The sequence below is a fragment of the Triturus cristatus genome, chromosome 6 (assembly GCF_964204655.1).
Source record: "Triturus cristatus chromosome 6, aTriCri1.1, whole genome shotgun sequence".
NCBI classification, from domain to species: Eukaryota; Metazoa; Chordata; class Amphibia; order Caudata; family Salamandridae; genus Triturus; species Triturus cristatus.
This window is the reverse complement of record NC_140589.1, coordinates 327,337,725-327,361,072: the sequence shown is the minus strand read 5'-3', so window position 1 is coordinate 327,361,072 and position 23,348 is coordinate 327,337,725. Positions and strand designations below refer to the sequence as shown.

The 23,348-nt window shown below is 51.8% G+C and overlaps 1 protein-coding gene and 1 pseudogene across 1 annotated transcript; both read left to right on the top strand.

Moving 5' to 3' along the window:
• The first annotated feature begins 887 nt into the window (after window positions 1-887).
• Window positions 888-3,767, top strand: LOC146816814 (uncharacterized; annotated as a pseudogene).
• Window positions 3,768-7,233: 3,466 nt separating this feature from the next.
• On the top strand, window positions 7,234-10,113 carry LOC146816813 (uncharacterized). The gene is made up of 2 exons (XM_085609577.1): window positions 7,234-7,907; window positions 8,712-10,113. The coding sequence occupies exons 1-2, from the start codon at window positions 7,234-7,236 to the stop codon at window positions 10,111-10,113; spliced, it is 2,076 nt and encodes a 691-aa protein (XP_085465703.1).
• Window positions 10,114-23,348: the final 13,235 nt, after the last annotated feature.

Below are 23,348 nucleotides of genomic sequence, written 5' to 3'. Positions count from 1 at the left end.
TCTGGTCAGCAAGAAGGTGAACACAGCGGGCACCACCGAAGAAGAGGAGGACAACGCCGACGCCGTCATCCTCGTGAGCGACACCGAGAGTAACGGGAACAATGCAGAAATGGAGGACGAGGATGAAGACAAGGAGTTAGAGGAAATCCATTCGGTTCTCCAAGAACTCCACCATCACCTCTCCATGGTGGCACCACCACCGGAGGCAGCACAATGGACCCCGGAAGTAGGAACAGAAGTGTCCATTGAGAGCACCGAGCATGCCCCGGAAGACGGGGGAGAGCAGGGCCAACAAGGGGGTCCAGGACCCAAGTAAAGCACCCCAGGGCCTTCAACCCCAGTAGGTTCAAAACCAGATACTGACCGATAGCGAGGAGACAATGGCGATATCATTGCTCACCCTAAACGTCAGAAGCATGAAGGATCAGGTCAGGCGGGTCGGCACGTTGCGCTTCCTGGCCACCCAGAACCGAGATATCTGCTTTCTGCAGGAATGCGGGATTCCGTACGCCCAGTCGTACAGCCAGCTCGAACGGCAGTGGACGCATGGGCCGTCTTTCTGGTCTGGAGGAAACGATTGCAAATCGTCTGGAGTGGCCATTCTAATCAGGGGAAGGCATTTCACCGTGGACAAGGTCACCGAGCAGGTCAACGGCAGAGTGCTGGTCGTGGACGGCTCGTGGGCTGGTGAGCCCGTTAGGCTCATCAATGTCTATGCCCCCCCGGAGAAGAATGAGCGACTCGAGACGTTCAGGGTGCTCAGGATGCAACTCGTGACCTCCAGAACCATTCTGATGGGTGGTGATTTCAACTGCATAGTAGAGCTGGATGGACGTAGTGGGTCTGGCTCTGCAGGGATGGACGTGACGTCCAGGCTGTTGGTGGAGATGATAGGCGAGGCGTCCCTCCAGGACGCCATCGGGTGCATGGGACCGAACGCCAGGAACTATTCCTGGAGTAGGCCGGACGGATCCGTGCGTTCACGGATCGACTTCCTATTCACCTCCCCAACAGTAAAGCCTGGGCGAAGCTCCATGGTCGCCGTCCACTTCTCTGACCACAGAGCAGTCAGTTTCGAGGGGGAACTTACAGGGAAGTTCCCCGCCGGCCCAGGATCGTGGAAACTGAACTGCTCTTTGTTGGAAAACGAGGAGTTAGTGGCGAACCTCAGAACCGCGTACATAGAGTGGAGGGACATGAAGGACCTCTTTCACTCCGCCGGCGAGTGGTGGGAATGGGTGAAGGACAGGTTCCGAAGCTTCTTCCAGGATGCAAGCAGAGCTGCTGCACGGGAAACGAAGAGGACGTTCAGGACACTGCAGAGCAAACTGCAACAACTGTACGAACTCGAGCTTGGGGGATGGGACGTGAGTGACGACTTGGAGGACACCCGAAAAGAGCTCGCAGAGCACTTTAGGGTGGAATCTAAGAAAATCATCTTCCGGACCAGAACCGAGAACCTAGAGAAGGACGAGAAATGCAACTCATTCTTCTTCAAGAAACTTCACTCGACCCACACACCGCTGGTAGAGCTTCGGGACTCGGAGGGCAACCTCCATGGGGAGAAGGAGGAAGTCATGAAAGTCGTTACAGACTTTTACGGCGAACTCTACTCACCAAAGTCGTCAGAGAGAGACCAGGCGGACAGTTTCCTAGGGGGGATCTCGAAGACACTGGGTCCGGAAGAGAGAGAGGGCTTGAACGCGCCCTTCACCCTGGAAGAGCTGCACTTGGCCGCCACGACCTCCAAGAGAGGCAAGACACCCGGGAACGACGGTCTCCCAGTGGAACTTTATGTCGAACTGTGGGATCAGATCGGACCGGACTTGCTAGACCTCTACGAGGAGATGGTGGGCAAGGGCAGTATGCCGCAATCCCTGCGTGAGGGCATGATAACACTCCTGTACAAACAGAAGGGAGAGAGAGAAGACCTCAAGAACTGGAGGCCCATCTCTCTCCTCAATGTGGACTACAAGATTCTCGCAAAGGTGATGGCCAACCGCCTAAAGAAAGTGATAGAGAAGATAGTCCACCCTGACCAGTCCTGTGGGATACCGGGACGGCAGATCGCGGACAGTCTGGCCCTGGTCCGGGACACGATCGAGTACGTCAAGGGCCGCAAGGTCCCGACGGCCTTGGTCAGCCTAGATCAGGAAAAGGCGTTCAACCGCGTCTCCCACGAGTTCATGGACCGGACACTCAGAGCTCTGGGACTGGGTGACTTCTTCTGTGACGTGGTGAAAACAATGTATAGAGACATCTCCAGCACGGCATTAGTAAATGGCTGGAGAACCGACCCGTTCCCCGTCCTGTCAGGAGTAAGACAGGGCTGCCCGCTCTCCCCCCTTCTGTTCATCTGTGTGATCGAACTCCTCGCCGAGCGCATCTGACAGAACAGGAACATCAGAGGAGTAAAGGTACCAGGGAGCGGAGGACGAGGAGAAGTAAAGTGCTCCCTCTACATGGACGACGTCTCCGTATTCTGCGCAGACGGACCGTCGGTGAAGGAGCTAGAGAGGACTTGTATAGAGTTCGGGAAAGCGTCTGGAGCAAAGATTAACAGCGCCAAGTCAGAAACCCTGCTCTTCGGACACTGGGCCCCCGCCCGAGACCCACTGCCATTCCCCATCAAGCAGGACTTCCTGAAGATCCTTGGAGTCTGGTTCGGCGGAGACGGCGCAGCAGAGAAGACCTGGGAGGAAAGACTAGCAAAGACAAGGCAGAAACTGGGACTCTGGAGCCTCCGGAAGCTGACGATCGAAGGGAAGTCTTTGGTCCTGCGGAACGAGACCCTGCCAGTGCTCCAGTACGTCGCTCAAGTATGGCCAGTACAGACCAGAACAGCTAAGGCCATCACGAGAATGATCTTCTACTTCATCTGGAGCTCGAAGATGGACAGAGTGAAGAGGGCGGTGATGTTCAAGACCCACGACAAGGGAGGCAAAGGAGTGCCAGACATCGCCACCATCCTGAGAGGGACCTTCGTGTGCCACTGCGTGAGGAACACCCTGAGGTCCAAAGATGAAAGTCACGCCGGCTTCCTGATGGCCCGCTTCTTCCTGCTGCCAACATGGAGGCGCCTTGGATGGGCAGAGTGGGTGAGCTCCGTCCCGTACAACTGGGAGACCCCGTGGTTCTACAAGGAAGCGGAGAAGTTTGTGCGAGAGTATGACTGTGTGGCAGTTCGCCCCGTCATGTGGACTCCAAAACTTCTCCAACGCCTGATACGAGCAAGAGAGATCAGTGAGCCGATCGGCTCCCTCCCTTCAGCCACAGCGGATCACGTGTGGGGAAACGTAGCATCCAAGCGCCTGACAAACCAGCACAAAGACATAGCCTGGATGGCAATACAAGGGGGACTCCCCGTGAGGGCCTTCATGCACGCAAGGGGGCTCAACCGATACAAGTCCTGCCCGAGAGGGTGCACCGTAGACGAGACAACATACCATCTCTTCTGGGAGTGCACGTACGCGCAGGACCTGCTGAAGGCCCTAGGCACGGAGCTTAGGGCCTGGATACCTACGACCTACATCACCGCAGACTCTGTGATGTATGGACTGTTCCCAGGGACACATGCACTAGAAAACCTCCGGGGTTGCTGGAGGCTCCTGTGTTGTTTTAAAGATGTTCTCTTGTTTTCCAGAAACCGCCTGGTGGTGGGGAAAAAGGAGACATCGACCCTGGCATGCCGTAAGATGATCCACAGCCTCCTGCGAGACTACGCAGCACTGGACAGATCAGATGGAGACAGCGACGACGAAACCTGAGGACCCAAAGGGGTCCCCTTGTACCCTTACACGGGGGGGGGCCCTGGAAGGCTCGGGCAACGACGGCAAAGACAGCGGACCCAAAGGGGTCCCCAAACCCTTAAATGGGGGGGGGCCCTAGAGGGGCCACTAAACCGTTTTTCTTCTTTTCTTCCCTTCAATCCAGGAACCGGTCTGGCAACGGGAGAGAGGAGAGGAAAGATGAAGACAGGTAGAGTAAATGAAAAAATTTACTGTATGTATTTGACTAACGTGACCTTTTCCCTTCACAGGTTAAAGGTCAACGGGATAGCTTGCGCACTTGTTGCCAAGTTTGTTACCAATGACTGACGAGCAAAAAGGGTGTTGTGGAAGGTGACGATTGATGTATCTGAACCAGAAATGACGCCCTGACAAAGAAAAAAAAAAAAAAAAAAAAAAAAATACACGGAGGAAGGACACCAGAGTGCTGGTGCCTGTTTGTTCACTAGGAACACAAAATAGAACCCCCAAGGACCTGTGGTCAGCGTTAGAGCGTAGGTAACGTTACGCACTCTCGGCGTTTGGGTGGACTAATGCTGGAGGCCTAAAAACCTCCTAACACCCTTCACAGGCCTGTACAGTACCCAGACCTCTGGTAAGGGGATTTATGCTTAGGTGGCAACACCTATAACCCTGCCTTAGCTCTAGGGAGTGACTGGACAGTGTTTCTTTGCACTACAGACCATTGTGGTCTGTTGGGAGACACCCCAGGCATCCAGGCGGAGGACCCAAGGTAAAGCGGTAAACCCGGCGGTAACCCAGAAAAATTACTGGTAGACCCAAAATCCTCCAAAATGGAAGAAATGGACACTGGAGCCCCAGTGAACATCCCAGACGGCATCCCCTCACCGGACGCCCAGAACCCCAACCCCCTGGGGAGAATGGCCCAAGGGTAAGTAAGGGCGCACCTGCAGAAGCAGGCACCAGCGCTGGGAAGGCTGGTGCCCCAAAGGCCCCAGGGCCTCAGGCCTCAGGGCCCAAAACCCCCGGACCCAAAGCCCCAGGGACAAAAACAGGTGCACCTGAACCCCCCAAAGCTGCTCAACCAGGGACCGGAGGGAAAGGGGAGGCAGGGACCAGGCAAGGGACAGCCCCCGAACCCTTCAATGGGTACAACGTCACCCACAGGCACGCCCAGGTCATGCGGTGGGAGTTAAAAGATAAGGCAGGGGCCATACTGGAAAGATCCACGTTCTTCAGTAAGGTTCTCGAACCAGCGGGGGTCCCAGTGGCAGATGTACTAAGCTGCCAGGCTTCAGCCTCAGGCATGATTTTTCTCCTGAGCTTTGTCACCCAGGCCCTCTTCAGGAAGTACTGGGATTTCTTCCAGGCAAAGGAGAAAGAGGCACCCTACAACAGGTTCACCCTGACGACATTAGTAGCGCCAGAGACCTCAGAGAAGAGGGTGACGGTCGAGATGACCAACCCACACATTCCAGACAAGGACATCGCGTCGCTTCTCATGAGGTACGGCACCCTCCAGGGGGGCCCCACAAAGGTCAGAGATGCCGTCGGAGTCTGGAACACGACCTGGCGAGCGACCATCGACCTCCACAGAGATCCTAAAGGGAGGGACGGATTAAAGCACCCACCGGCAACCTTCTACCTAGGCGCGGACGAGGGGAAGATCCGTTACACGGGTCAACCTTTCACCTGCAGGAAGTGCGAGGGAGTGGGACACGCCGGCAAAGACTGCCCAAAGAAGTTTTGCAGGATCTGCAAGCAGTCTGGACACGACGCAGGCACATGCAAGGGGATCAGGATCTGCAACCTCTGCGGAGGGGAAGGCCACTCTTACTACCGATGCCCCAAGTCGGACCTGCCAAAGAGTTACGCAGCGGCCGCCGCATGGGACCCAACCTGGAGACACACCAGACCAAAAGTCTCCCCGGCAGCCAACGCACGACTAAACACCCTCCTGGCAGAAGCCAGAAACGAGGCTGCCAAACCACCAGCAGCACCCAGGAAGGGAGATAAGGGAGGCCACGTTCCTGTGAACCCGATACCCACAGGAACAGGCCCGAAGACCCCAGAGGACCCCAAGGCGGGACCAGTCGCAGCAGAGGACCCAACACCACCAGCTGAGACGACACCGCCCCAGGAGACACACCAACCCATGGGAGGCCCCGAGGACGGAGCACCACAAGGAGCCCCGCCAGAGGAAGCCCCAGCGGAACCAACCCCAGCGCCGGAACCAGAGGTCAAGGAAGTGGTGACAGAGGTAGATGATGACTCTGCAAAGGCAAAAGGGAAGCAAGAGAGGAAAAAGAAAAAGAAGAAAACGAAGGGGAAACCCGATGACAGCAGCGGAGACGAGGACGACAGGCTCCAGGAGTCATGGAGTCAGGTCCGATCCCAGACGCTGCACCAAAAAGCCACTAAGGACAGGGAAGAGGCGAAGGAGCAGAGACGCACCAGCGCCAGAATCAACAGGGCGGCCTCGCACGGAACACCACAACCCGGACCCAAGCCGGAGACATTGGAGGAGGGGACAACACCAGAGAAAATCCCCCAGCGAGCCAACGCCAACAAAAGGAAGATGCAGGCCAGAGAAGACTTCCTGGTCAGCAAGAAGGTGAACACAGCAGGCACCACCGAGGAAGAGGAAGACAACGCCGACGCCGTCATCCTCGTAAGAGACACCGAGAGTACCGGGAACAACGCAGAAATGGAAGATGAGGAGGAGGACAAGGAGTTAGTGGAAACCTATTCGGTTCTCCAACAACTCCACCATCAGCTCTCCATGGTGACACCACCACCGGAACCAGCATAATGGACCCCAGAAGTAGGAACAGAAGTGTCCATTGAGAGCACCGAGCATGCCCCGGAGGAAAGGGGAGATCACAACCAACAGGGGGTCCAAGACCCAAGTGAAGCACCCCAGGGCCTTCATCCCCAGTAGGTTCGAAACCAGATACTGACCGATAGCGCGGAGACAATGGCGATATCATTGTTCACCCTAAACGTCAGAAGCATGAAGGATCAGGTCAGGCGGGTCGGCACGTTGCGCTTCCTGGCCACCCAGAACCGAGATATCTGCTTTCTGCAGGAATGTGGGATTCCGTACGCCCAGTCGTACAGCCAGCTCGAACGGCAGTGGACGCATGGGCCATCTTTCTGGTCTGGAGGAAACGATTGCAAATCGTCTGGAGTGGCCATTCTAATCAGGGGAAGGCAGTTCACCGTGGACAAGGTCACCGAGCAGGTCAGCGGCAGAGTGCTGGTCGTGGACGGCTCGTGGGCTGGTGAGCCCGTTAGGCTCATCAACGTCTATGCCCCCCCAGAGAAGAATGAGCGACTTGAGACGTTCAGGGTGCTCAGGATGCAACTCGTGACCTCCAGAACCATTCTGATGGGTGGTGATTTCAACTGCATAGTAGAGCTGGATGGACGCAGCGGGTCTGGCTCTGCAGGGATGGACGTGACGTCCAGGCTGTTGGTGGAAATGATAGGCGAGGCGTCCCTCCATGACGCCATCGGGTGCATGGGGCCGAACGCCAGGAATTACTCCTGGAGTAGGCCGGACGGATCCGTGCGTTCACGGATCGACTTCCTTTTCACCTCCCCAACAGTAAAGCCTGGGCGAAGCTCCATGGTCGCCGTCCACTTCTCTGACCACAGAGCAGTCAGTTTCGAGGGGGAACTTACAGGGAAGTTCCCCGCCGGACCAGGATCGTGGAAACTGAACTGCTCCTTGTTGGAAAACGAGGAGTTAGTGGCGAACCTCAGAACCGCGTACATAGAGTGGAGGGACATGAAGGACCTCTTTCACTCCGCCAGCGAGTGGTGGGAATGGGTGAAGGCCAGGTTCCGAAGCTTCTTCCAGGATGCAAGCAGAGCTGCTGCACGGGAAACAAAGAGGACGTTCAGGAAACTGCAGAGCACACTGCAGCAACTGTACGAACTCGAGCTTGGGGGATGGGACGTGGGTGACGACTTGGAGGACACCCGAAAAGAGCTCGCAGAGCACTTTAGGGTGGAATCTAAGAAAATCATCTTCCGGACCAGAACCGAGAACCTAGAGAAGGACGAGAAATGCAACTCATTCTTCTTCAAGAAACTTCACTCGACCCACACACCGCTGGTTGAGCTTCGGGACTCGGAGGGCAACCTCCAAGGAGAGAAGGAGGAAGTCATGAAAGTCGTTACAGACTTTTACGGCGAACTCTACTCACCAAAGTCGTCAGAGAGAGACCAGGCGGACAGTTTCCTAGGGGGGATCTCGAAGACACTGGGTCCGGAGGAGAGAGAGGGCTTGAACGCGCCCTTCACCCTGGAAGAGCTGCACTTGGCCGCTACGACCTCCAAGAGAGGCAAGACGCCCGGAAACGACGGTCTCCCAGTGGAACTTTATGTCGAACTGTGGGATCTGATCGGACCAGACTTGCTAGACCTCTACGAGGAAGTGGCGGGCAAGGGTAGTATGCCGCAATCCCTGCGTGAAGGTATGATAACACTCTTGTACAAGCAGAAGGGAGAGAGAGAAGACCTCAAGAACTGGAGGCCCATCTCTCTCCTCAATGTGGACTAAAAGATTCTCGCAAAAGTGATGGCCAACCGCCTAAAGAAGGTAATAGAGAAGATAGTCCACCCTGACCAGTCCTGTGGGATACCGGGACGGCAGATCGCGGACAGTCTGGCCCTGGTCCGGGACACGATCGAGTACGTCAAGGGCCGCAAGGTCCCGACGGCCTTGGTCAGCCTGGACCAGGAAAAGGCGTTCGACCACGTCTCCCATGAGTTCATGGACCGGACACTCAGAGCTCTGGGACTGGGCGACTTCTTCTGTGACGTGGTGAAAACAATGTATAGAGACATCTCCAGCACGGCATTGGTAAATGGCTGGAGAACCGATCCGTTCCCCGTCCTGTCGGGGGTGAGGCAGGGTTGCCCGCTCTCCCCCCTCCTGTTCATCTGCGTGATCGAACTCCTCGCCGAACGCATCCGGCAAAAAAGGAACATCAGAGGTGTGAAGGTACCAGGGAGCGGAGGACGAGGAGAAGTGAAGTGCTCCCTCTACATGGACGACGTCTCCGTATTCTGTGCAGACGGACCGTCTGTGAAGGAGCTAGAGAGGACTTGTATCGAGTTTGGGAAGGCGTCTGGAGCTAAGATCAACAGCGCCAAGTCAGAAACCCTGCTCTTCGGTCACTGGACCCCGACCCGAGACCCACTGCCATTCCCCATTAAGCAGGACTTCATGAAGATCCTTGGAGTCTGGTTCGGCGGAGACGGTGCAGCGGAGAAGACCTGGGAGGAAAGACTAGCAAAGACTAGGCAGAAGCTGGGACTCTGGAGCCTCCGGAAGCTGACGATCAAAGGGAAGTCTTTGGTCCTGCGGAACGAGACCCTGCCAGTGCTCCAGTATGTCGCCCAGGTATGGCCAGTGCAGACCAGAACAGCTAAGGCCATCACGAGAATGATCTTCTACTTCATCTGGAACTCGAAGATGGACAGAGTGAAGAGGGCGGTGATGTTCAAGACCCACGACAAGGGAGGCAAAGGAGTGCCAGACATCGCCACCATCCTGAGAGGGACCTTCGTGTGCCACTGCGTGAGGAACACCCTGAGGTCCAAAGATGAAAGTCACGCCGGCTTCCTGATGGCCCGCTTCTTCCTACTGCCAACATGGAGGCGCCTGGGATGGGCAGAGTGGGTGAGCTCCGTCCCGTACAACTGGGAGACCCCGTGGTTCTACAAGGAAGCGGAGAAGTTTGTGCGAGAGTATGGCTGTGTGGCAGTTCGCCCCGTCATGTGGACTCCAAAACTTCTCCAACGCCTGATACGAGCAAGAGAGATCAGTGAGCCGATCGGCTCCCTCCCTTCAGCCACGGCGGATCACGTGTGGAGAAACGAAGCATCCAAGCGCCTGACAAATCAGCACAAGGACATCGCATGGATGGCCATCCAAGGGGGTCTCCCCGTGAGAGCCTTCATGCACGCAAGAGGGCTCAACCGATACAAGTCCTGCCCGAGAGGGTGCACCGTAGACGAGACAACATACCATCTCTTCTGGGAGTGCACGTACGCGCAGGACCTGCTGAAGGCCCTAGGCACGGAGCTTAGGGCCTGGATCCCTACCACCTGCATCACTGCTGACTCCGTGATGTATGGACTGTTCCCAGGGACACATGCACTAGAAAACCTCCAGAGTTGCTGGTGGCTCCTGTGTTGTTTCAAAGATGTTCTCTTGTTTTCCAGAAACCGCCTGGTAGTAGGGAAAAAGGAGACATCGACCCTGGCATGCCGTAAAATGATCCACAGCCTCCTGCGAGACTACGCAGCACTGGACAGATCAGATGGAGACAGTGACGACGAAACCTGAGGACCCAAAGGGGTCCCCTTGTACCCTTACACGGGGGGGCCCTGGAAGACTCAGGCAACGACGGCGACGACAGCGGACCCAAAGGGGTCCCCGAACCCTTAAATGGGGGGGGGGGCCCTAGCGGGGCCACTAAACTGTTTTTCTTCTTTTCTTCCCTTTCAATCCAGGAACCAGTCTGGCAACGGGAGAGAGGAGAGGGAAGATGAAGACAGGTAAAGTAAATGTAAAAATTTACTGTATGTATTTGACTAACGTGACCTTTTCCCTTCACAGGTTAAAGGTCAACGGGATAGCTTGCGCACTTGTTGCCAAGTTTGTTACCAACGACTGACGAGCAAAAAGGGTGTTGTGGAAGGTGACGATTGATGTATCTGAACCAGAAATGACGCCCTGACACAGGAAAAAAATAAAATAAAAAAATACACTTGGATCTGGTTGGGGGCAGCTGAAACCGAGATTCCTGGAGATAGCTGGGCCTTCGCTCCACGGCTTGACCGTGGCAAGGCTGCGCACCGTGGAAAGGCTGCGTCGATCCCAGTTTTGTCCTGAAAGGGGCCACACTTACATCGGAGGAATCACCCGCACATAGCTGCGCGGTGCTTTTGGAGACTTGAGGGGTGCACTAGCATAGTGCTCGACCCAGGGTCACTCAAACGGGCCGGCACAGGTGAGCCTCTATCACAGAGAGAACAGCGGGCAGACGGCTTTCCTTTTTCGTTTCGAATCTTGGAGACACCCCGGGCGCACCAGGCAGGTGCTCGGCCCGGGGACACTCCAAACACCGGATTTGGTTACCTTTTCGTAGCGCATTCTAGCGGAATAAGGGCACAGTTTGTCTTAGATCCGCATCGCGACAACGACCACGAAGGAGGGGCCCCCAGGCACACCGAACGGCCGTCGGCCGGGGGGGCACGCAAAAAACGAAAGAAATCTCTCCTTCCATCTACGAAGGAAACGGGCCACACAAATACCGAGAGGTCAACGAGGCAGACCCGATATTTACAATCGCGAGCCCCCAGGCGCACCACACGGTGCTCGGCCAGGGGGCACGCCACGTAGAAGCAGAGGGCCACCACTTTCCATTTTGGAGACACCCCGGGCGCACCAGGCAGGTGCTCGGCCCGGGGACACTTCAAAAACCAGAGGCATTGATTTCACGCGAAGCACTGCAGTTATCCAAGAACGGGCTAAGGCTGGCACAATCCACCCCCCCCCCCCTCACGTCACTGAGCACGAAGAAGGGGACAGCAGCAGACCCGCATTCCGCAAACGCGAGCCCCCAGGCGCACCGGACGGTGCTCGGCCAGGGGGCACCCCACAAAGAAGCAGAGGCTCACCCCCTTCCTTTTGGAGATACCCCGGGCGCACCAGGCAGGTGCACGGCCCGGGGACACTCCAAAAACCGGATTTATTTATTACCTTTTTTACGCACCGGATTATTGCAAGAATCACGCAGGAGGGGCCCCACAGGCACACCGGACGGCGATCGGCCCCCAGGCGCGCACGGCGCTCAGCCAGGGGCCACACACACACATAAGGCGACATGGCGGCGGCAGCACCAAGATCTTACGCAGCAGCGGCCGGTGACAACACCTACTACGCCAAAGACGACCCAAGACTCAAAGGTAACACGCCAATGTCTAACATTAGGTTTACAGTTAGATTCGAGATTGATGAGAGCGCTAAGGAAAAACGCAGCATTAAACACTTAATGGAAGTAGTGCTGCGCCAAATCTTTAAGAAAGAGCCTGCACAGACAAAGTGCATTCAGGATTTTAGAAAAAAAGGGATTTTCGACATAACGCTAGGATCTGAAACTGATTACCAAAGTTTCTTGTATAATCTAAACACCAACAGAAATCACCCAGAAATGAAAGGTTACATAATCACGGAAATAACAGTGCCCAGGGAAATACCACTCACAGTCCACATGTATAATCCCTTCGCACCAGCAAGCGAAATAGAGATGTTTTTGCAGAGATATTGCAGTAAAATCAGGGGAGGAAATGAACTAAGAAATGAATGGGGGGCCTGGAACGGAAAGAGGAGATATATGGTAGTACTAGCCCCGGATAGCACAGGTGTAGGAGGGACAAAACACCAACCCCTGAATTTCTCTATTGGCCCAAATAGGTTTTTTTTATACTACCCAGGGCAGCCGATATTCTGTAGGCAATGCCTCCAATTTGGACATACCAAAGAAACGTGCACAGGGGACATTTGTAGAAATTGTGGAATAAAAGGCCACAAAGCACAACAATGTGAGACCGCCAAGGACTGCAACCTATGTGGTACAAAAGACCACCTCTATAAACAATGCCCGTTAAAAAGTCAGAATAGCGCACATGCGCCCTCTGACAAGCCAAAGAAAAAAGAATGGGAAAAAGAAAACACAAACAGGACAGATGAGGTCAGCCCACTCCCAAACACACAAACAGAAGGGGAAGTAGACAACCAAACACAAAGGAAAGGTGCACACCAAACACAGGGCAGTGACAAAGAGGCCACACCCACACAAACAGAGACGAATACAAGCGACACTGATATAACTCAAAGTGGTGCCACAATAGACACAGTACCAGAGACACAAGACAGCCAGCAACCAGAGCTGATAATAATCTCACAGCCACTACCAATACCAACACCACACAGCACACAAGACAGTGAGACGAGCACACACATAACACCAACTACACCGAATAGAATGGAAGACACACACAACACAGAAGAAGAGTGGCAAAAAGCACTACCAAACAAACAGAGAAAATCACGTAGGAACAAAAAACATATAGATATGGAGATAGAACAAAATGATCAGGAAGAAGAAGAAAACAAAATGATAGAGGAAACCCGTACAAACGACCAAATAGCAGCAGACAAGGAGTATGAAAAAATATGTGCGCAAACAGACAGAACCCAACAGAGAATCCTAAAAAGGAAAACTAACAAAGCAATGCAACATACAGAAGAAGCCTCACAGATCAGGAGCAAAAGGAAAAATGCGTCACAAAATAACGAAAACACATTTGAGGGACTAGAAGACCTCCTCCCCCCTTGACAACACAACAAATAGGTTCAGCAGCCTAGCAAGTCTAAATGATGCGGAAGGCATCAACTTGTCAGGCCTGAATGAAGCCCTGCAAAAAACCTTATCGTCTCACACCAGTGAGATGGATACAGAAGATAGCTTATTTTTAGACCCCTTTCTAGGTAGCAAGGAAGAGATAGGCAACTCCAACCCAAGAGAGGAGGAAAGACAAAGCGAAATCGAAAAAAGAAAGGAAAAAACAAACTAAGTTTGATGATGACCCACACCGTATATATACTCATGGCTATCGCAATAGCCACACTAAACGTGAGAGGTCTGAAACAAAACAACAAAAGGGCAGCCGTACTAGAATATTGTAAACTACTAACCGCAGACATTATTTGCCTGCAAGAGTGCCATCTACCTTTCAACTACAACTACTCCTTTTTACAGGAAGAATGGGACCTGGGCCCATCCATATGGTCAGGGGGTGGAAACAAAAATGCAGGGCTAGTCTTCCTTTTCAAAAGCCACCTTTTCTCCATTTCTAAACAAGAAAATATAGAACATGGAAGGGCAGTTATGTTACACATAAACTACCAGGGTCAAAATTTCCGTATCTGCAATGTCTACGCACAAACCACAAAAAACGAGAGATACGAACTTTTCGAAAACATGCAACACTTCCTGACAGGATGCACACCTACCATAGTGTTAGGGGACTTCAACTGCATACTACAAAAAACAGACAGAGTAGGACAATGCAAAACCTACTCTTTAGACAAGTCCTCAAAGAAACTATTAGAAATAATCAACAACCTCAACCTGCAAGATTCTTTCACATTGTGCAATCCAAACACCACAGGCTATACCTGGATATCAGACGATGGAAACACAATATCTAGAATAGACCTCATCCTAGCTTCAGAGAACATCACATGCATCAGCTCTAGTTTGGAAGATAGCTGCCTATCGGACCATCAAACACTGATATCGAGAGTCTCAATCCCTAATATGGCAAACAAAACCAGCGCATATTGGAAACTCAACACCACCCTCCTAGACACACAAGAGTTACAAGAAGCCTTCATAGGACAATATGAAATATGGAAAAGAGACAAAAAGAACTTCCCATCATTACAAGAATGGTGGGAAAACATAAAAGTAAAATCAAAAACATTCTTCACAAGAAAGGGGAAAGAAATTGCAAAAGAAAAAAGAATTGAATATAATGAGCTACAGGACACCCTCACAAACCTTTTAGAACTGCAGGATGCAGGAATACAGGTCTCAGAGGACATAAAAAAGACTAAGGCAGATATCAAAAACTGGTTCAACAAAAAGGGAAAGGAAACTATCTTCAATTCACGCGTCCTCCAGTATGAGAACGATGAAAAGTGTAACTCTTTCTTTTTCAAAAAAGCCAAAAGCAACCACACGCCCATGGAAGAGCTGGTGGATGCACAGGGCACCACGACAACAGACCAAAAAAACATTGAACACATCGTTCACAGCTTCTACTCCAAACTATTCGCACAAAAAAACTCAGATACAAAGGCAAGAGAAGAGCTACTAGAAGGCTATGATAAAGGCCTATCCCCAGACGAAAAACAATTCCTAAATAAACCCTTTTCAGGAGAAGAATTAATGATCATAATACAAAACGCGCCAAAAAACTCCGCCCCAGGCAAAGACGGCCTACCCTGGGAGTTTTATAAAACTTTCTGGAAGGCCATAGCAAGAGACCTGATGGAAACAATCGCAGAATGTGTGGGAAAGAAATCCTTCCCACAATCATTTACACAAGGAACAGTCAAACTCATCCACAAAAAGGGAGACGCAAACAACATACAAAACTGGAGACCTATTACCTTGCTAAATGGGGACAGCAAAATCTACAGCAAGGTGATCACAAATAGAATTAAAAGAGTCCTAAAAACGGTGATCGAACCAGATCAGACCTGTGCAGTACCAGGCAGGGAGATCTGGGACAGCCTCATCACCATCAGAGACGCCATCAACAGAGCTTTAGCAGAAGGTAACACACTAGGAGTTCTATCACTAGACCTGCAGAAGGCCTTTGATAGTGTCTCACACACCTACCTCTTCAAAGTCTTAGACAAGATGGGATTTCCAACTGAATTCATTGAAAAAATACAAATGCTATACGAAAATGCAACCAGCAACATAATTGTCAATGGGTCACTAACCACAGAAGTACACATAAAATCTGGTGTACGCCAAGGATGCCCCCTCTCCCCAGCCCTTTTTGTGTGTGCCTTGGAACCACTCCTCTGCAGACTAAGGAGGGACAAGGTAATCAAGGGCATCTTTGCTCCAGGAGCAGACGGAAAACAAGCAAAATGCATAGCATATATGGATGATGTAACCGTGCTATGCCCTGACCCACCATCGGTCAGACGAGTGCTACTACATACTCATTTCTTCGCACAAGCATCAGGTCTGGTGCTAAACACGGAAAAGAGCTCATGCCTCACAATGGGAAATTGGAACAATCTCGCTCAACTAGAGGTAAAAGTCACAAAACAACCCACAAAGATCTTGGGAATAACATTCTCACAAGACCCAGAAGGAAAAGAAAATTGGCCTCCGGTCCAGAGAAAGATCAACCAAAAGCTGGGGCTATGGAAGACGAGGGCCCTATCCATGACCGGGAAAATTATGGTCATAAAAGCATGCATTCTTCCTCTAATCCTTTTTTTCGCAGTAATCTACCCACCGGATAAAACAACACTCCGACAACTACAAAAATGCCTGTTTACCTTTCTCTGGAACTCAAAAATGGAGAAGGTGAAAAGAACCATGGTATTTAAACACCCACGGAATGGGGGAAAAAATATGCCCAATCTGTACTTGTACATCTTTACTAACTATTTTTGCCTCGGCCTCAAAGCAATACGGGAGAACAGAAATATTGCAGCCAACTACATTCGCTACGGTGTTGGAGACATCTTCAACAAATTCAAAATACTGAAAAGAGACAATACATTACCAGTGGCCTTTTTCCCCGAACAAGCTCTACGCCTGCCTGGAACCCTTCCTAAAGATGCTAAAAATTTTGGAGATTGATAAACACTGTTTCGAGAACAGAACACTACTGAAGAAAGAGCTGGAACAATTGGAAAAAATGGAGATGGTAAACAATTTATCTGAAAAACTCTCAAAACTGGTTTGGGAGAAAACAAACCATGCAGACATTACAAATTCACAAAAAGACATTTCATGGTTGGCAGTCTCCAATGCCCTACCGGTGAAGACTTTTCAGCACAGGCGGGGGCTAGCAAAATCAGCAAAATGCCCAAGACCAGAATGCCCAGGAGAAGAAACAATAATGCATTTCTTGTGGAACTGTAAATTTGCTAAAGATTTTTGGGTCAATTTACAAATGTTTATTAAACAAATAACCACATTAGAAAAATTGAAATACGAGATTGTATTATATGGCATAGGAGGCACACTGTCACAAAATAAAGACAGAACCTTGTGGAGAATTCTCAGTTGTGCTAAAGAAAGTCTATGGATAGCTAGAAACCTACTGCTATTTAAACATAAACAACTTGAAATTAAAGACGTAATTCACATATGTCTAGACAAAATTATGTTATTTTACTATGTAGATATTAAACGGCAGGGTCAAGAAATAGCAAAAAATAAATGGAAACAGGAAAAATGGGCAGAATGGGTCACGTAAACACTGCTTCACTTCAATATAAAAGTGAGAGCCTTATGAATAACATCTCGATGGAAAACCGGTAGGCAGGTGCCTGCATGCACCCCCTACACAGGTTACACTGTATGCCACCCTATGGGATTGGTTAAAATGTATATGTGCTCAACAAATTTCTAAATAAAGTATATTTTTACAAAAAAAAAAAATCTGTTCCTTGGTGTTGCTAAAGGGAGCCTACACTTGCAACTCGGACGGACCTTTTCACCCGCACATAGCTGCGTGGCGAACTTGGATTTTAAACGCAGAGAGACCCCGGGCGCACTGAAAAGTGCTCGGCTCAGGGTCACTCTACACCCCGCAGACCACCTCGACCTTAGGGACACCTGGTCACCCGACCAGGACAACAGGTGAGCAAAGGGGGGCGGGGGAGGACCGGCCCGCAGACACACCTGAAACGGTGCCAACCCGGAGAAAATTACCACGAGGAGAAACGCGAGCCCCCAGGCGCACAAAGCAGTGCACGGCTAGGGGGCACGCAAAAGAGAGAGCAGCAGCCAGGGACGACAACGAGCCCCGAGGACACAACGGAACGAAGCCCAGCCGTACCAAACACCGCGAGGGCACCCACAGAACCCGTTTTTCAAACGCGAGCCCCCAGGCGCACCAGGCGGTGCACGGCCAGGGGGCACGCCAAACAAAGAGGGAATCGAAGAGAGCAAAGAGGAGGGGGAAACCCTGGGCGCACCTGCAGTGCTCGGCCCGGGGACACCCCCCCCCACCCCCCCTATCATCCCGCAAACCCCAGAGCAGAGAGGGAAAAAGCAGACGGGAGTTGAAAGAAACCGCGAGCCCCCAGGCGCACCAGACGGTGCTCGGCCAGGGGGCACGCCAAAGGAGGAAAACACACACAGCCACTGAGGTCCCCTTGTCGACACCACCGTGAGGACACCAGAAAGGCACGCAGGTTAAAAAAGCGAGCCCCCAGGCGCACCGGACGGTGCACGGCCAGGGGGCACGCACGCACCGCCGTAACGAGCTGAGGCAGACGGGCAACAAAAGCAAAGGAGACAAAAAAGAAGTGAGCCCCCAGGCGCGCATTGCGCTCGGCCAGGGGGTACACACCACATCACGCCATGGAAAACGGGCGAAGCTACGCATCGGCGGCTGGAAGGAGACACCAAGGAGGAGGAGGACCACTACCAAATGGCAACACAAACGGCAGGACGACCCCCCCAGGCATCAAGCACTCCGTACGATTTGAAATACAGGAGGAGGAAAAACATAGGAGGAATCTCACCCACCTAATGGACAATGTCCTCAAAGAAGTTTTTGAAATACAGCCAACAGCAGTGAAATGCCTGCAAGACTTTAAAATAAGAGGACTATTTGATGTAACTTTTGTTAATGAGGACATTTATCAAAAATTTCTTTTCGATCTCAATGAAAACAAAGGCCATGCAGAGTTAGAAGGGTACACCATTACCCCCTTAGCAACACCCAGGGAAATCCCAATCACGGTACATATGTACAACCCCTTCGCATCCCCATCAGACATAGCAAACTTCCTGAAAAGGTACTGCCAGTCTGTAAGAGGAGGGGGGGGGACTACAAAATGAATGGGGAGTTTGGAATGGGAAGAGGAGATTCATGTGTATCCTAGAGGCAGATGAGGAAGGGATAGGGGGAACAAAACATCCACCCCTCAATTTCACAATTGGCCCAAACAGGGGTTTCCTTTATTACCCGGGACAGCCCAATTTCTGTAGGGCATGTTTTCAATTCGGACACACTAAGGAATGGTGCCCAGGGGATATATGTAGAAACTGCGGTAGGAAGGGACACACAGCCCCAAACTGTACCGCACCCAAAAAATGCAACTTATGCGGCGAGAGCAACCACCTATATAAAAATTGCCCGCGCAGAGAAAGGCCTAGCATAAGAGAACCATTAGGAGAAAAAGGAAACCAGAAGGACAAAATAGAAACTGAAAAACCAAAAGAAGCAGAAAAAGATAGAGGGGAAAGCAAGGGAACTGATAGAAAAAAGACAGACACCCTGGAACAACAAGTCACATACCCACACATAGACAAAACACCCCAGACACAAGAAAATGACACACAAACACAAACAATCCAAGAAACACAGAAGGACGACCAAACCAACATAAACATCATAGTACACCACGAATTAGAAGACATAGAAATTGCAACAATAGACATCACAGACACAGAGGAGACACAACAGGGAACAATAGACGGAACCTTAGAAGGAGAGAGTCAAGAGAGCCCCCGCACTCCCAGCCCAGACGCAGGGAACACACACATCAGCCAGCCCAGCGAACCCGAACCACAAACTGAACAAATAAAGGAAGGGGAACAGACTCAGAGTCAGATCCAGAGAACAGAATAAAGACCCAGACACCAGGAACAGCAAAAAGGCCCCCAGGGAGACAAATAGAAAAAAAGCTAAACAAACCTAGAAACAAAAATAACAAGCCAGAAATGTCCAAAACAAAGCAAAAAATTCAAAGGCTACAAGCATTAGGACTCCTCAACGACAATAGAGTGTCACCAAACAATACACCTATAAAATGTTGACTTTGAACTGAGAAATGCAATATTTCAATGGAAAAACTGATAGGTTTGCCTGCGTGTACCACCTAGTCAAGTTTAAATGTACACCACCCTGAATGGGATTGGTTAAACTGTATATGAAAAACACAACATATTTATAAATAGACTATTTTTACAAAAAAAAAAAAAAAAAAAAATCTGTTCTTATCAGTTACAGCTTGAGTCTGCTTAAAGGTTGGGAAGAGACGCCCGAACGGCTGGGCCTGCGGCCTCTGGCATGTCCGGAGCCAGGCTGCGCAACTAAGGGGGACGGCGCTCGGACCTAGGTCACCGCCTGCGTTGCTGGACCTAAGGGGCTGGGCCTTCGCTCCCTGGCTTGTCCGGGGCAAGGCTGCGCTTCTAGGGACAGTGTACCAGCTGGCTTCTTTTAGGGGCACTCCTGAAGTGGACGGGTCGGGCCTGCGGCACCTGGCTTGACCGGGACCAGGCTGAAACCCCTGACACTGAAGGTCACCCTTCTTCGCTGTTGGGATTGTGAGGACCAGAGACCCCCCACGGGAGAGCAGAGACCAACGACGCTTGAACCCCCCCGGAGCGGCTCCGGCCGTGCCCTTGGGGCTGCAGGAGAGTCTTTCCGGACCCGCGCATTGCCTCTCCCGAGGACCGGCTGGTCATCGGGACCCCTCTGTCACCTTCCCGAGGAGACGCGAGTCCGCACCACCGAAAGCGCAAAGGAAAGGCTGCTCGCATTTATCGCGGCAAGAGGAGAGAGCGGGGGCTCATCCCCCGCAGCACCTGCTGCCTCCGTGAAGCGCCCGGCAGAGATTCCTGGAGGAGCCGGTTGCAACATTGTAGCGGAGGTAAGCCGGCTGACTCACGGAGGCCCCCCTGCCCCGGGGCTTTCTGTCTTGGAGTTAAGCTGTACTGGAGCATTCTCGGGGGGGGTGGGGGGGGGGAAGAGACAGGGCCCGGAGCGGGGAATCGTAAGCTCCCCTGGGCGCACCCCCCTCTCCTCCCCATTTGCAGCTCATCACTTCCTCTTTTTGGACTGAGGGGAGGGCGCGATTTGAACCAAGCGCAGTGGCGGCTGCCTCCGCTCCCACCTGCCCGTTTGTTTTCTGTTAAAACTTAAAACTTTGCCATCCTATACCGCCAGTTGTTAACGTTACCCATCCCCCGCTTTGGCAGGATCGCGTGGTCCTGAGCCACGACGCCATGCTTTTGGTGGCAGTATGACCACCTTTGCCACAAATACGGGGATGAATAAAACTGACTATATACCTAACACAGTCAGGATAGACATTGAAGAGAATTTACGAAAAGATAAGAATGTTATTTTTGTGGTAGATGAAGTGTTAAAAAAAGAATGCGCAATATCAGAGCGCGCGATAGAATGTGTTCAAGATTTCTCACAAAGGGGTCTGTTTGACGTTACCTTTTCGTGTGAATCCATTTGCAAAGAAGTTTTGCGCATTGCAGATGAGCGCAGGGGCCAAGGGGTATTTGAAGGAATCAGGCTTACCCCACTGTTCGCCCCTAAAGATGTTGTTCTGATTGTTCACATGTACAACCCGTACACAGATCCAAGATTCATAGATGTTTTTCTATCTAGGTATTGTGCATCGGTTAAAGGGGGTCAAAAAATAAAAAATATGTGTGGTATATGGAACGGCAAAAGAAAATATCTGGTTACCTTTAAAGAAGACCCGACCGGTGTGCGAGGCTTGGCGCACCCCCCCCAGACCTTCACACTAGGGGCAAACAAAGGTTTTTTGGTATACTCAGGACAACCCCTCTACTGTAGAATGTGCCACCAATTTGGTCACGCAAAGGAACAGTGTTCCGGACTGGCCTGCCGCAACTGTGGTAGTCTGGAGCACAAAATGCAGGAGTGCACAGTTCCGAAAAAGTGTAACCTATGCGGTAGTGAACAGCATCTATTTAGAGGGTGCCCTAGAAAGAAGTTCTCTTATGCATCGGCAGCGGGAGGCCCTGGCCAAGCACCACCGCAAACAGCCCCCCCACCACAACCGAGCTCACAACACGCATCTGGCAGCCCCGTGCCCCCCCAACCTAGTGAGGACCCCCCCGAAACAGAAGTAGTGGGCATAGTGGATGGGATAGAAATCCGCAGAGGTGCAGGACATACAGACTCTAAAGATAGGGAAGATCTGATAGAGGAACCCCCCGAGCTGCACATTGACCTATGGAGTGAGGTAGAGGAGGAAGTCACGCCAGGTCCCAGCGCAGAAGAAGTGGCAGAGCAGGCGGAAGCAGCGCGTCTTAGACAGCAGGCATGGAGGCGCAAAGAACTCCGAGCAGCGCGACCCCAACCCTCCCCCCCAACCACAGGATCGGCCTCTGCGGCGATGCGCTTCCCTCCCTATCCCGACACTAACCCAGGGACACCCCCAGCTGGACAGCATCCTGGCACAGACACAGAGGGCAAAGCGAAACGTGTGGAGGAAATGGTAGAGCAGGTGGTGCATGAGCTAAGGCAAAAAACGACAAGTAAGGGTACACACCCTGTGCAGGGGACATCAGCGGAGGATGGCACGCAGATGGAACATGGCGGCTGGCAAACGAGCGCATCTAACAAACGCAAGTTTAGGGAGACAAAAAATATAAATACAAGGGCCTCCTCTGTTAAAGCACGTAGGCGCATATCCTCCCTCGACAGAGGCTCCAGGGGGAACAGGTACGCCCCCCTATCCTCCCTCTCGGACTCCGAGGAGGGTCTTCTAGACCTAGATCTAGATGTAGCACAAGAAGTTGTGGCGCCCAGTACTCAGGCCACAGACTTAGAAGCCACCCCGGATTTAGAAGAGCTCCTCACCCAGGTTCTATATCCTCCTCCGGAGAGTGATTTGGTGTCGCAAGACGACAAACTGATCAGTTCTGAGCCCACCCTCTCTCAGTTGTAAATATGTCGATGTTGGTTTTCTTTCTTCTTCACATTGTAATGACAGTCACTGTAGCATCCTGTAATGTACGAGGTATGAATACAAATCTCACAAGAGCTATGGTAATTGACTATTGTAAAAATGTACAAGCGGATGTCATCTGTTTACAAGAATGCCACATTCCTTTCCAGCCCCGCTATACATCCTTACAAACCTGCTGGTCTGCAGGCCCATCTGTCTGGTCTGGAGGCCCCGGAAAAAACGATGGTATAGTAGTGCTTTTTCAGCGGAGACCTTGGCAGATAATAGAAGAACGAGTATTAGTCCCTGGGCGAGCAGTCCTACTTTCTTTACTGATGGATGGTATACCGCTCCGGGTGTGCAACGTATACGCATCCCCGCACAAACAGGCCCGAGCGGAATTGTTTGACCTCCTTAAGCCTTTACTTACAGGGTCTACCCCCTTGCTCTTAGTAGGGGATTTTAACTGTATACTCCGTGTTAAAGACCGGCAGGGGCAAACATCCAGCTATACATTGGACCACACCTCTCACCTCCTCTCTAAGCTGATAAATGACTTAAGCATGTATGATACATATAGGCGTTGCTTCCCTCCAGGTACAGGTTTTACGTGGGAAGCGGATCATGGAGCAGTTCGATCACGGTTGGACTATGTGTTTGCTTCCAAGGCTCTTGAAACTGTCTCATGCTCGATAACACCTGTCCCCTTCTCTGACCACCAGCTGCTATGTGTCTCTGTAAACACATTACAACGCCCGCAAAAAGGCCCGGGGGCCTGGAAGCTTGGCAGCCATCTTCTGCGCAACCCAGACATTACAGCCAAATACCGAAAACATTATGCGAAATGGGCCAAGTTAAAACCCCGCTTCCCCTCCCTTTACCACTGGTGGAAATGGGTAAAAGTTCAGACGCGGTTGTTCTTCCAGACGCAAGGGCGATTAGTGCGCCAGGCGGAATGGAAGGAAATCCGCGCCCTACAAAACAACCTGGTGTTGGTTCAGCAACTGGGGGCGGCGGGG

Excerpts from the sequence above, each read along its gene's own strand:
- LOC146816813 (XM_085609577.1), top strand. The coding sequence starts at position 7,234 with ATGATAGGCGAGGCGTCCCTCCATGACGCCATCGGGTGCATGGGGCCG. Across the intron at positions 7,908-8,711 it reads TCGGAGGGCAACCTCCAAGG|CGAACTCCTCGCCGAACGCA; the intron begins AGAGAAGGAGGA and ends CATCTGCGTGAT.